Source organism: Ambystoma mexicanum, chromosome 11 (assembly GCF_040938575.1).
Source record: "Ambystoma mexicanum isolate Mex_15411 chromosome 11, UKY_AmexF1_1, whole genome shotgun sequence".
NCBI classification, from domain to species: domain Eukaryota; kingdom Metazoa; phylum Chordata; class Amphibia; order Caudata; family Ambystomatidae; genus Ambystoma; species Ambystoma mexicanum.
In genome coordinates this window covers 1,382,581,195-1,382,595,209 of record NC_090934.1, presented here as the reverse complement: position 1 = coordinate 1,382,595,209, position 14,015 = coordinate 1,382,581,195, and the positions used below count along the sequence as shown (strand labels likewise).

Here is a 14,015-nt window from a genome sequence, read left to right as displayed (position 1 = left end):
GAAGTGCCACAGAGCGCCGCTGAGGAAGCCAAAGCCTCGAGAGGCCCTCCCCCTTCCTCCTGCGTTTCCCCTGGTCCCTTCAGATCATAGGAGTTGAGGACTGAGGGAATTGCGGGAAGTCGAATCCCACATGCCGAAGAACAGATTAGGAATGTAAAGTAGTTCCTCATGAAAAGGAGACGGAGATGCCATGGTCAGGACGGGCAAGCACAGAGATGCTAACTATAGTGCATCCCTGGGGTTCCTAGAAAGGACTTGGCATCTGGGCACAGAGAGCAAGGAAAGAAACAGAAATAGCCGGTCAACCATAGAAAAGAATCATTCACAACAGGCACAACCCACGGAGATCCTGCGAAATGTGCTCTGTGGCCTCAGTGATAAGTGGAGGAGAGTGCATTCTGGATTTTCAGAGGAGAGCCCCATCATCCAAAGCCACGCCTTCATTCAAGAGAGTAGCCCTCAAGGATTTGAAATCTTCCAGATTCTTGCTCCTAGCCGTACTAGGGTATCAATGAAACGGTACAACGTTCTTTCATCGTCAGGCTTTCTAACGCCTGCCTTTTAAACATGGAAATAATAAGAAAAAATTCATCTAATTTTTTAGGGGGGGTGGGAATGGTAAAAATTAGGTGCAGGAGGGGAGACTGGTGTGTGGGGAACAGGGGGTGGGGGGCAGTGACCCCCAAAAAATTGAAAAAAATAACAAGTTCATCGAATTGTTTTTCTGTTTAAAAGGCAGGCGTTAGAAAGCCTGACGATGAAAGAACATAGAACCCAATGAAACGCCTCGCTTGACAGCTCAGACGTAGCAAGCTACCATCTTCATCACCAACCTAGCTTAAAACAAACCAGTTTTGCCCCCACTACTGGCTCCATTCTTTCTGTTGTGAGTCCCTAATGCCAGCTCGCGTTTCCTTCCCTCCTGCCTTTGCATGCCCTTTCTCTTTGTGGCCTTTACATGGGCATGCCTTCTGTAGTTTTTCTGAAGCAGGACATTGTTCACGTGGGTGCTTTACATTCCCAAGCAATAATGGGAGTTTAGGCTAGCAAATGAGGTTGCATGTAGTCTACAGTACCCGGGCAAGTCTTTTAATGTGCATGCAGAACAGTTTGTGTGGCGAGACTTCATCTGCATTGATGTCCCTGTTTTTGCGTACTGCTAATTAATACGGTTCATTTGAAGGTCCTATGTCATGAACCTGCACTTTAATTATCTGCTGATTTACTCTATAAATAGATTAGAAGAGGGGCATCCGTATTAGTCAGTGTGTTTATACATATTGAAAATTGTTCAATAATTTACGCTCTGATCTGAGCATATTCGTGTGCATGCAGGTCGTGTGACTTTAGCTAGCCATATGACGCAGCAAGTAGCATTTAATCGAATCGGACACATTGGCTTGGTCAATACCTGTTCGTGTATTGTCAAAAAAACCTCTGACCTTTGACTAAATCTGTATGTATCGGTGAAGGCATTAGACCTCAGATGTTGCTCCACGTCTTCCATACAACTTTTTTCCAGTCCTGGTTTTTGCTTCGCAGTATGTTTTGGATTTCCAATAGAAAAAGACCAGAACACCCTGAATGCAAAGAAACCATGGATAAGGTAGTCTCGCACATGGCATAGGATACATTGAGCAGTTCTCATCAATCTTGTGAGTTGAAACCAAAGACAAATGACTCAAGAGCCTTACTTGGGAATCTGTCGACTCAACCTGCCCCTCTGAAAAACTTTACCAATAAAAGAGCCATCAATAGAAGGAGAATAGAGTCGCAAGAAAAAATCATAAATGAGAAGGCCACATGTCGTGTTTCAGTGGACTCTGTTAGAATCTGAGATTGACGGCAATTGTGCCAACCAAGACCTCTGTGAAGTTACCATCTCAGGTGATCAAGATCCATTGGAGGATTTAATTTATCTAGAAGAAAACAAGGACTCTGGTGATGAATTGCAAGAGCCTCCTCGAGTAATGCAGAAAGGACCATGGTCTTTGCCCGCATTACATTTTGACAACCAATCGGTTTTGACACAATGTGAACATATCATCCAGCGTGACGCACAAGTTCAAATGACCATCTCACTGACATTCCTAATATTGTCACAGAAATGTCAGCAGTTGCATATCAAGCAGGAAACGACAAAAGCATCCAAAGTAAATAGTGACAAATTTAACAATGAAGATCCTTTTACCCAAAACTCATACGAGAGAAGATACAAACTGAGTGACAATATGACGACAGGAGTGCAAGCCTGGGCAAAATACATCTTGAAAATATACTGATGCCAAGAAACGAAGTCAATTTAAATAGAATAAATGTTATGCAATTGCTGCATTCAGTACCCTCACTTAGAATAATCGATTTAGATGACATTGCGATTGCAGCGTACGTGACAGAATCAAGAAGAGATGGGGGTCATCTACACGTTAAGTCTCAGCTAATGAAAGATACCATGCTAGATGCTAAAGCGACACTTTTACCGTTTGGCTACAATCTTGGAGGCTGTACATCTGAGACCACCAGTTCTTACCATAATGGAAGGAGCAATTCAATATGGTCTTGCAAAAAATCTCTAATAAACTACCAAGAGGAGAGATGCCAAAAAAAAACAATCACAATTAGGGCTCCTAAAAGTCACCTTCACCAACAATACTGCTCAAAGTCAAGTGACGGAAGATGAAGAAAACCCTGAAAAGTTGAAAGGAAATTCAAACTGGTCATGGTTAACCAGGGCGTTGGTAGTTTCAAAATAGAATTTGCCAAGTGGATTACTAACCAAGAACCATTGAGGACTATTATCCTGGAACACCAGAGGATTTAAACATTTGCTCAATAAGCCATCGGTAAACTTAAAGAGCTATGACATCATTTGTCTACAAGAGACGTGGCTGAGTACTCTACCATCGCAACATGGTTATGCATTTTTCTTAAATCCGGCATTAAAGGGTCAATGAGGAAGACCATATGCAAGCCAGAAAACATGATAAAAACATAGTTACGGAGTGACAATTGTCAAAACGGCAAATCCAAATCCCTTTTTCCAGTTGACCATTCTACAACACGAAAAATCTGATGAAAGCTCCCAATCACACAGAGTAGTGATACATTTATATTGGAATCCTGTCCTAATCTCCACACATACATACACACACACATTCCTTCAGAGTGTGACCAGGTACAGATGGTAAGCCCATACATTTATTCTCAATGTCAAGCAGGACAATAGAAAAATGACGGCAAATTTGGATGCAAGAACGAACTCAAAGAAACTGCTATATGCTCACTGGGCAGACCTTTGGAGACATTGCGGGGAAACAAACCTGGAGACGACAATCCGTCTCTTCAACAATAGAGTGTCTGGAGCTCCTGCTATTTTCTACAAAGCATTGAATGATTAACTATCATGCCAATGTAAAACAGTGATCATGCATCTTAGATGCTTACCTGGACAACAATAAGTAAAAACTGAACAGTGCACCGGTTGGGCACATTAATAATAAACCAAGGTAGAAATCGGTTAAGAATTGCGCAAAGAGAGACAGTCGATCAGATCTAAATATGTGTAACTTCTTGAGACTGGAACCCTGGTCTGTACTATTCGCCTCTGAGTTGTTGAAGACAAGGTTTAAAGACACATACTCAAAGCCTAAACGCCAGTATACCTCAGCAGTGGTTGGGCAGCGAAAATTACTCAGACCTGAGCTCAAACTATTGAAGAAAATCAACAATCCATCTTTATCGGAGGCAATATGCAAACCAAGTTCAAGAGATGCCTGGTTGCTGATCAACCAGGTAACTGTAGAACAACAAGCCCTTTTAAGCAGTCAAAGAAACGCAATGGTGTAATCATTATACCAACGTTTTTGCACATCCAAACTGCAGTATCAGCAGGCCAACAAGAAGAATCAGCAATTCATGGAGGTTTGACGCTGACAAAGATGAAATCAGAGAAGCAATTATGAAATTGAAGCAATCGCATGCTGCAGGTCCCGATGGATAAACAAATTGCATGATAAAATCTGCACCAGACACTGGGCGGCGTTCATTTCGATATTATTCACTCCAATCATGGCTGGTCGTGACATACCCCTTTCGTGGACCACAGCTATCACAGTCCCAATTTTTAATAGGGGAGATCAATCAGAACCAGCGAATTCTAAACCAATAGCCCTACTAGACGTGATTGGTGAACTTTTTGCATCATTACTTCAAAAACTACGTATAGCTTGGGCTAACAAGGTAAACCTCAGACCACAGACAAACAGGGTTCACAAAGGGGTTGGCACGGAACTCAATCTCTTTCTCTTGAATGCATTGAAACTCCAAGCTATTAAAACCAAAGTCCAACCTATACTTGGCATTCATTGACTTGCAGCAGGCGTTTGTCAGTGTGAGTAGAACACAATTATGGGCCAAACTTCGTTCTTGGAACAGCCCAGCTGACCCGCTGCAAGCAATTGAGGGTCTCCATACAAAAAAGACCATACATATCCGACTCCATAACCAAGGAGAACTCTCCAAAGAGATCAAGACGGAGAGAGGGGCCAAACAGGGATGCCCACTAGCATCCGCTCTGTTCAATTTATATTTGGTGGATCTGCCGGCAACTCTAAATCCGGTAAGATTATCAGCCCAAGATTAATCGCATTAATTATTTACACCGATCTGCTCCTTCTTGACCAGACACAAATTGGGCTGCAACGGAAGGTAAATCATCTGCAAGAGTACATGCGTAACAATGATCTAGTGATAACATCAAGAAATCCAAAATAAGCCTCAGACAATCTAGCAGGTAAGACCACACATCACCTAAATGGAAGCTGTGAAGTGAATATGTAGAGCAAATAGATGCAGTCTGATATCTGGGCATCCGATAAAGCATGACCGAGCGACCTTGGATGCTAGACTAACAATCAAAAGTGAAAATGCCATCATTCCAGGGCGCAATCTTGCATTCCAAATATGGGAAATTCACCATGATCCCACTTCTCACATTCTACAACCAGAAAGTGTTGCTAACTTTAGCATATGGGTGGTGCGACAAATGCCTGGCCCATTTCCAATCCTTAAATACATCATTAGGACCCTTAATCACTAATACAGGTGCAGTTAAACAAATGTTTAGCGCACCAGATTGGATCAAGACTCGGCACCTTAGAGCACAACACAAATTGTTGCTAGATTTGGCTTTTGAACCCTGCTCAGTAAACAGAATACCAAAATATCGTGCAAAGTGTCCAAGTCGTTTTCAGAGCAACCAGTTTCTGAGATTAAGATTACATTTATATCCTACAAAGGAACCATTGTACACTCGAAAACAGGATGACTGCATGGCAATGTATGCCGTTTCTGCAAACATGCGAATACTATGGGATCAGCTAAACCTCTGATAACATCTGGTCCAGCTTTAATGCAAGAGAGAACACTTCACTTGAAAGTACACGTGTGTGATGTAAATACGTTATCCTTGGATGAGTGCTGGTGATTCTTTTTATTAGGAGAGAATTTCGAAACGTCTATGTGCAAGTATAAACTTTTTAGACAAAGTATTACATCTAAATGCATGAATTCATTCATGTAAGGATGTAACGAGTAGACGGACACATTGTCAATTGTTGTTTTTTTCACTGTTATCACAAATAATTTAAAATATGAGGTGTTTCTTCATGTAAAACCCATTTGTCATGAACTCACTAATAAAAAAACGATTGAACAAAAAGTTGTGATTTACTTGAGTAATCGGTTGGGTCATTTTATTATAAAGAATGCATCAAGTCTGGATTATTTTCCTGCTACAAGTAGAATGAAGGGCTCTAACCTTAAGACATTGCTAGTGATTGAAGCTCTTACCTTTTTAGGAAATGACTTGGATAATATATAGAGTGTGCAAAAAACAAGGGGGATCCTGGGAGTCTCTCTGCCAGATATTAGTCCTGGTTGCGGGAGCCTTACCCAGATTCTTTAGCTTACCATCTTTCACAGAGGAGAAATATCCCAAACATATCAGTCTTTGTCCTGCCCAGGGGCAGTCAAACACGTGCCTGGGGTTGCTGTTGGTACTCTTGTTCAGAGGAGAATTGCCTAGCATTTTGGTGCTGGACTGCCCCTGGGCAGGACAAAGACTGATATGATTGGGGTAGGTCTACTCTGTGAAAGATGGCGAGCTAAAGAATCTGGGTAAGGCTCTCGCAACCAGAACGAATGTCTGGCAGAGACTCCCAGGACCCCCTGCCCCTTGTTTTTTGCATATTTAAGTAACTTTGGGTCACACCCTACATTACTAGGGGAATCCAGATGTGGTCCACCTTCCTCACTATTCTTAGAGAGGCACAGCTCCACCCTACTGATTAAGTCCAACCAGACAAAAACACGTGTCCAGGGTTGCTGTTGGTACTCTTGTTTAGGGGAGAATTGCCTAGCATTTCGGAGCTGGACTGCCCCTGGGCAGGACAAAGACTGATATGATTGGGATATTTCTCCTCTGTGAAAGATAGTGAGGTAAAGAACCTGGGTAAGGCTCTCGCAACCAGGACTAATGTCCGGCAGAGAGATTCCCAGCCCCCCCCCTTACTGTTTTTTAATATATAGAGTGTGACATTAAAACATTAAAGCAACCCAATATTATTAGAAAGTACTGATGGAATCTTGGACTTCCACTGGAGAGATATTGACCTCTAGCAGCCCTACACAGCTCTTTGTATCCCAAACTCTAGAAGGAATTTGCATTGGGAATTCATCACAAGTGGATCCAAGGAGCTTGCCAAAAGTGTATTTTACTTTAGGCATACAATTTCCTGCAAACCCCCTTCCATTGGTGCCACCAAGTATGTTCGCCATTCATGGGCAGAATGACTAATAGGACAATTCCTGGAGGGCCAGACAGTTTTGACCAGTTTTCAAGGTCAACATGGACCATTTTAACAACTCGATGGGCTGTGCGGATGGTATTTTCAGCCAATGCCACTGTTTCAATGTGCTTTAAAACACATCCCGTTTCAAAAGGATTCACCTCGGTTTGTGACACCATGTACATGTTGCACATTTCCATACAATTATTGTAACTCCTTAGTATGTTCTTGGGAAATGCTGGAATTTACAATGTATAACTTAAAAGTTCTGCAACATTTTTAAAACGGCTTATAACTTATATAAAATAGCGAAGCATTTAGTGTCCAGAGATGTAAGCAGTTGCCCGTACCCCCCCCCCCCCCCCCCCCAAAAGGCATGGTGCGGTGCCCTGGACCATCACCTTCGAAGACCAATGTTCTGACCTTTTTGGTGCCCACCGAAAATGTAAAATCAGGGCAACGTTGATCTTTGTGAGCTCAATATTTACCATCCTGAGGGGATCCAAGGAGCGGATAGGTGGGACCAAGGATGAGCATGTCTACATTTGGGGGCCGTGGGAAGTGTATTGCTTGTTGGGGTGTTGAGGTCATCAATCTTGCGTCTACGATTTAAACTGTATCTGACATAAGATGTTTTGCAAGAAGGAATTTTATTAATGCAAAAGAACTTTTGTCGATATTGTGTGGATATTTCTATCACAGAAACTCTAAAACATGTAATAGTGGAATGCCCAGCTTTAATGGATTTAAGAGCTACATTTTTCTGGAAACGCATGACGTATTTTGGTCTGATGTTTCCGGAAAATAGATGGCCAACTATCTTGTCATCCAAAGTTACGAGCATTCGAGTAGCAACTCATAATTTCATGAATGCTTTAAACTTAAGTGTTGGGAGTGACTCTCTGGTGGTGTAGGGTTTCCTTGATATACAGTGATTTGTAGGAGGTTTTCATGTGCTAATGTTTTCCTCATATGTTAAATATTGTGGATTGCTTGAATAACCTCTGCCAATCTTATTATCCTGATAGTTCCTAATAGGAACACCTTGAAACATCTACATGTTCTCGAATAATCTGTTAGTTTTACATAAAGTGTGTATCAATTATAACGTGAATTTTATGCCTCGTATGTTTATATGCTCATTCTGTTTTAGATTATTTCCATGTTATTTTTTATCTCACGATAGTAAACTTTGTCATATTTTGTTTTTCTTTTTTCTTTCTTGTTTCTGTTTTGAGTGCTCCATACTTTTTGTTGTAAACATTCCTTGTTAAGTTGTAAATTTGGAAATGTAATTGAATTGTTTGAATTTTTTTTAAAAGTTTTCTCAGCTAAATTCAATTTAAAATTTTTTAAAAAAGTTGTAGGTGTTCACGCAAGGGGCTTGCATGCGTCTTTTTGTGGAAAGCAAGCCTATGTTTGACAACTTTTGAATTTGCAACTACACAAATTTGCACTTTATGGTTTAAATGCACACCTGCCTTTTTCGAATTTTCTTCTGATGGAGTCCAAGGGTTGGTAAAACTTTTGCAATTGAACGTTGCCTTGCTTTGCCCTATTAGGGCAATAACATTGCATCCAAGATGCATCCTATTTCACTACTGCATGCCACGTGTGGTGAAAGGCATTGTGGATCATCCTTGCGCCACTCGAGTGTAATACTTGCTTCACAGCCCTCTGAAAATATTGTGTCTAACATGCATTTTACCCAGGCCCAGTGCCAGCTAACGTCTGTTTGTGGTTTCTTCTGCAGGAATCTGGCCGTGATACCCCTTCTTCAACTCAGGCATCAAGCGTGAACGGAACCGATGACGAAAAGGTTTCTCAAGGTGGCCCTATAGATGGCGAGCTGAAGTGCGAGAATGAAACTCTGAAAGTGGCACTCGCACAAAGGTACTTGAATGAAATGCATTATTGAGACTGTCTACCATGCAGTGCTCACTGACCTGTGGTTTGTCTCTTGGGGGACCTGGTAATGATGAGTGCAGAAGTAATCCCTTATGCCTTCCGGTCTGTGAATGGTAACAGGAGACTTAGGAGGTCTAGGATGCACAATGCATTTAAACACCTTTTTCAGGGCTCCATAGTTTTCTAGATTTTTGGAGGCCTAAAATGTAACTTTAAAGGGTCTATGATGCATGTAAACACCAAAGCAGTTCTTGATTCCTGCAACAACGATGACACTTATTTTTATTTATGAAACACTCTAGATAAATCCCTTCCCCTTGTCCACAACCTCCTTCAATACAAATAAACACTAACTTTAGACTTGACCGGTCTGCGTACCTGACCGTAATAATGGTGGTCAACATATTGCAATCTCTGCACCATTACAACCTCGGCTCCAATGCTGAAACGATCCTTTTGCACTCAATTACCTACATCAGAACTGACTACGTCTGCTCTTTCTGGATCACTGCACCTCGCTGCATGTGAACCTGGTTCAACCTGCTCGCAGAAGGTTGAGAAGCCCAGTTTGACATCAAACTACCAAGAACAGATGAGATACTGTTGGAAGGCCCCTGCCTCTTGGACCATCTATTGGGACCCTTGAGACCGGTTCAGCCCCCCTCACCCCCACGTCCTATCCTCCTTGACAACATTCAAGTGATGTATTTTGCCTTTTCCTCCCTGCCAAGCATTCAGAGTGCTTTCATCATTACACTTTAGATTTCTCGGTTTTCCTTTACAAAGGTGGTATATTCGTTAGTATTTTCTACCACAACACTATTTTTATTCCCTGTTGGTGTGATTTAAAGTATATATATTTTTATAGAACCTTTATTTTGGACTATTGTACTATTGCTGTTTGGGTCACTGCTGTGCTGCGTTAACACCGTGTTGGATTATAGCCTCCCCATATTTCCAGTAAAGGCGAAGGAGGTACAACTCTTATCTGTGATTATTTATTTTTTATTTTTATAATTGGGATCATTGTTTTGTAGAGGGGTGGGGGCTGGGTAGGCGGTTTAGCCATGACTCATCCTTGTATTCCAATGGGGGCAGTAATCATTTCATCACACACTTCAATGACACACTTAACATCTCGAGTCCATCTCATAATATGCTGAGCAATTAAGGTAGTAGATGAGGCTCTGTATTGCAGCCTGGTTTTATTCCCATCTTTCGTGATCGGCACTCTGCTCCCTTACAAAAGTTAACACATGCCCCACTGGCATCGCAACATTGCCACCGCCACACCCCCAACCCTCTTGTGCCTTGTCAAAATTGTTGTATGCGTTTTTACGCTCTTCCCATTTCTCCAAGCCTCTCCCCTTCTGCTCTCCTTTCCCCCAACCACAGTCCTTAGTCCGTCTACACTTGGTGGCGGGCACAATACCCCTAGCTGGGCATGTTTTCAGCATTATTAGACTGTCAAGAAGGATGTTGTCAAGAAGGATAGGTCCTTTGGGAGGGGGGGGTGCGGGGGGGCTTAACTAGTCTCTAGGGTTCCAATAGTTGGACCAGGCTGTGGGGCTCTTCCAACAGGATCTGAATCTGTTCTTGGTGGTTTGATGTCAAACCAGACGGTACGGCGTCCTTTCATCACCGGAAATGTAACCACCTGCAATTTAAACGTGTACATAATTACGAAAATTTACATCAAAATGTTTGGGGGGGGGCAGATAAGGGGTTGGGGGGGGGTGCTGAGCGGGTACAAATAGGTGGGGAGGGGTGGTTTGGGGGGTGAACCCCCCCCCCAAAAAAACATTCTATGTACATTTTCGTAATTACGTACACGTTTAAATTGCAGGCGTTTACAATTCCGGCAATCAAAGAACATAGAACCAACCAGACAGTGGTGATGGCACAGTACAAAAGCGAATTGTGTCATGCAAAATCTACATTAGGGTGTGGCGCGTGCATTTCTGAATGCATGCATGTTTCTCACAGGCCGTCCCCTGTTATGATCTGACGTGATGCCAGGGAAGATCTTTTCAGAGCCCTTTCCTATTCCAAATAGAAACCCTCAGCCAAAGCAGGAGTGTTTCGATCCGTATCTTTAAGCCCGGTCTCTTGAAATGCACTCTGCAGGGGGAGGGAGGGTCAGCCGTCCACCCATGCAGTGGTTTGGGACCAGCGTTGCCGTCTGGGGCCTCCCTGGGACTTGAATATGCTCGGGTGATGGGGCACTCACAGTATCGGTCTTCCACCAGACACTCGCCCCGCCCCCTCTGTGAGCCACGAGAGCTGGTGAAGGCGAAGGGCAATTGATCAGTCGCATACTGTGCCGACCCGGTTTCATGATTTGGGGCCTAGATGTGTGGTTATGTTTAGAACGTGCTTAACTGGACTATGTGTAAACTCCAAGCAAGGTTCTATTTTATTTATTTATTTATTCATTTATTTATTTATTTATTTATTTGCAGCTCCTCCAATGTAAAGAAATGGGAAACCGAGCTGCAAACCTTGAGGGACAGCAATGCGAGGCTATCCACGGCACTTCAGGAATCTTCCGCCAGTGCGGAGCAGTGGAAAAAGCAATTTCTAACCTGTGAAGAAGAAAATGATCAACTCAGGAATAAGGTGCGTATTCCAATACTTTGCGATTAGCCTAGAAAAACCCAATTCCAAATCTCAATGCGCTTATTTTATTTGAATAGACGGCTGTCATTTCCATTTGGTTTTATTATGGTTTTAGGCTAGTGTCCGATGTCTCTGGAGTATCGTCTTCTAGATGTTCTCGGCTTTGCTGAGGTGGTAGCTGTTTGCGCACTGGGCACTCGTCTCTGGAGTGCGTATGATGCTAACAAAACTTTGTGTTCCTTTTTTGTGCGTGTGTCTGCTTTGTTGTAACGTAGGCTTCCATTGGGTCTGGTTCCTGCATTGCTGACTGCCATCTGTTCTTCAAGGCCAACTGACCACCAACTCTGAGCTGGGTCCAACAACCAGGTGTAATAAGGCTGCAGCACTGACGATGAGCCAGCGCGCGCTTTACGTCCTCCCAACTGTGACGCCGGTCAATAGTACTAGTGGAGCGAGGTTGAAGGCCTTTACAGCCCGGCTGTCGTACAGATAAATTGAATCAAAAACCTTGGGCCTTAGTATAAGTATGGCTGCCCGGAAACAACGGTTGTTTCTGGACCGGCATACTACAGGTCTGCACCTCGTGGCACTGGGAAGTCGGGCACCAGTAAATTATTCCAAATCGGGCAGCAACCCGCTGGTAGCACCGGCAGAGTTACCGCCAGACTCGCATTGAGGCACCTCATGTCATGTTTACACTTTCTGATGACGGTGTGAGCCATGTAGATCCGCACGTAACACTAGTCTATCCAGCTGTTGCTTTGACATGTCGGACTGCTCAAAGCAGAAGTGTCTGGATGAGGAACCTGTGCAAAATCTGCTGCAAGAGGTCCCGAAAGGGATTGCAAATACTGGTGGGAGGTTGGATTCACCCCATACAGATCTCAGAAAAAAATGCCCCTGATTCGTAATCGCGCTGCTTGTGGTGAGGAGCCTTTGGGCCAGTATGGCTCAAGTTTTGATGGTCGGGTTTTCAAAGTAGGCTCACACCTGGCACACTATCGATTTTTAAGTGTTTCCTTAGCTTTTCTTGTGCACGAAATACGTCCATCTGTGCACTTACAAGGCTAATACTTTTAGAATTGTCGAACAAAATAGATTCCAAATGGACTTTTAAATGAAGGGATTGATGTCCGCTGGGCTTAGGATTTCTTCGAGCGGGTCCTAATGAAGACTTTAGAACTTGAATACTTTAAGCCTATTGTACGGGTGCAGAAGTAATGGTGGACACAAAGGTGCAAAGGTTTTGGTTATACACTTTTATTTAACTAGTCAAACGGCCTCTGTCCCTAAAGCTAAGAGGGGGTTCCCTGTCTCAAAGAAATCTAAGGAAAAGATCAGGATGTCAAACAGTCAGTCAATGTCTTGTCCAAAAACTCTGCTTCTGACCCTAACACTAGTAACTCAAATCTAATGTGCTAGGATGTTGTTTTCAGAACCTAAAGTGGGATAGACAGTTCTTGCCAACAGAAAAGTTCCCAATGTCTTTAGTGATCAAAACAACTAAAATTCTCCTTTTCCCCAAGGTATTACTTAAATGATAAGGGACTAGTTCCTTCCTATTCAACTTTAGTAACTCGTCTCCTCCTTTTGTGATTTCCTTTCTTTTTTTTAAATATCCTTTAGTCCCAGACTCGGCATCTTCTTGAAAGCTGAGGTATACTGTATTCTCAGGGGATGGCTGTGCCTAATTCCATAAGGGGCTTCCTCTCACATGTGATCCTCCCCGATGCACCCGCGAAGGGGTACTATTGTACTGTGGACGTACCACCCCTGACCCCATGGGGGAGAAGGGACGACATCTACTTAGGGGAGAAGGGACGACATCCACAGATGTGTCGCACTGTCTTGAAAGAAATTAAAACCAAACAAGAAATTAAAACCAAACAAGACGACCAAATGCAATTTTTGCCAACCAGGCACACTGGGATGATGGGAAAGAACAATGGGGGTATTGGAAAGAACCACCTTCGGATATAAGGACAACACCAAAGTACTGTCTGTTAAATGCTAAAATCTGAAGAATTTAGAATCGTTTGAAAGACCTTCAGATGCAATTGTACACCACAAAATAGAGGATGACATCCGCTAGGGGTCTACTAGCCTATTGCCAATAGCAATGGATCCCATGGGATGGGATAGGATAGGAGTCTCCACATCTTTAAAATGGTATTGGCTTAATCTTTGTAGCGGAGACCATGCCAGGTAACTAGATTTAGGTCAAGGGTTCCATACCATAAGAGCCGTTAAGATCCCACCACAGTTATTTTGGTGATCTTCAACTGTTGGTCTCCCCTTTTTAATTTGTTTGTTTAAATCCAATTTGTGTGGCACAAATGTAAACTTTTTAAATGGGAAATGGATTCTGCGTCCTTACAAAAAGCATTTCTTTCCAATCTCTATATAGTTTGACTACAGATGCTTCTGTCTGGTTTTTGTTTTTGTTATGAGGTTCCTTGTTGCAAATAATTGAGTAATACTCTTTTACAGCACTTAGAGTTGGAAGGAATCCAGCATCAAGGCAATATGGAAACATGAGCTGTTATTTTATTTTTGGCTTGGTCAGAATTCTTCGATCTGCTTACTGAAGCGATTACCTGCAGTGGTCCTCTCCTCTCAGCCCTCCCCATCCTCTAACCG

General features: G+C 42.9%; 1 protein-coding gene across 1 annotated transcript in view; it reads left to right on the top strand.

Annotated features, from left to right (window-relative positions):
* The window catches only part of HOMER2 (homer scaffold protein 2), a 303,905-nt gene that overhangs the window by 231,057 nt on the left and 58,833 nt on the right, over nucleotides 1–14,015 (top strand). The window contains exons 5-6 of the mRNA XM_069624981.1: nucleotides 8,602–8,741; nucleotides 11,219–11,375. Of these exons, the coding sequence (XP_069481082.1) occupies nucleotides 8,602–8,741; nucleotides 11,219–11,375 (297 nt within the window). The remainder of the gene's footprint in view (nucleotides 1–8,601; nucleotides 8,742–11,218; nucleotides 11,376–14,015) is intronic.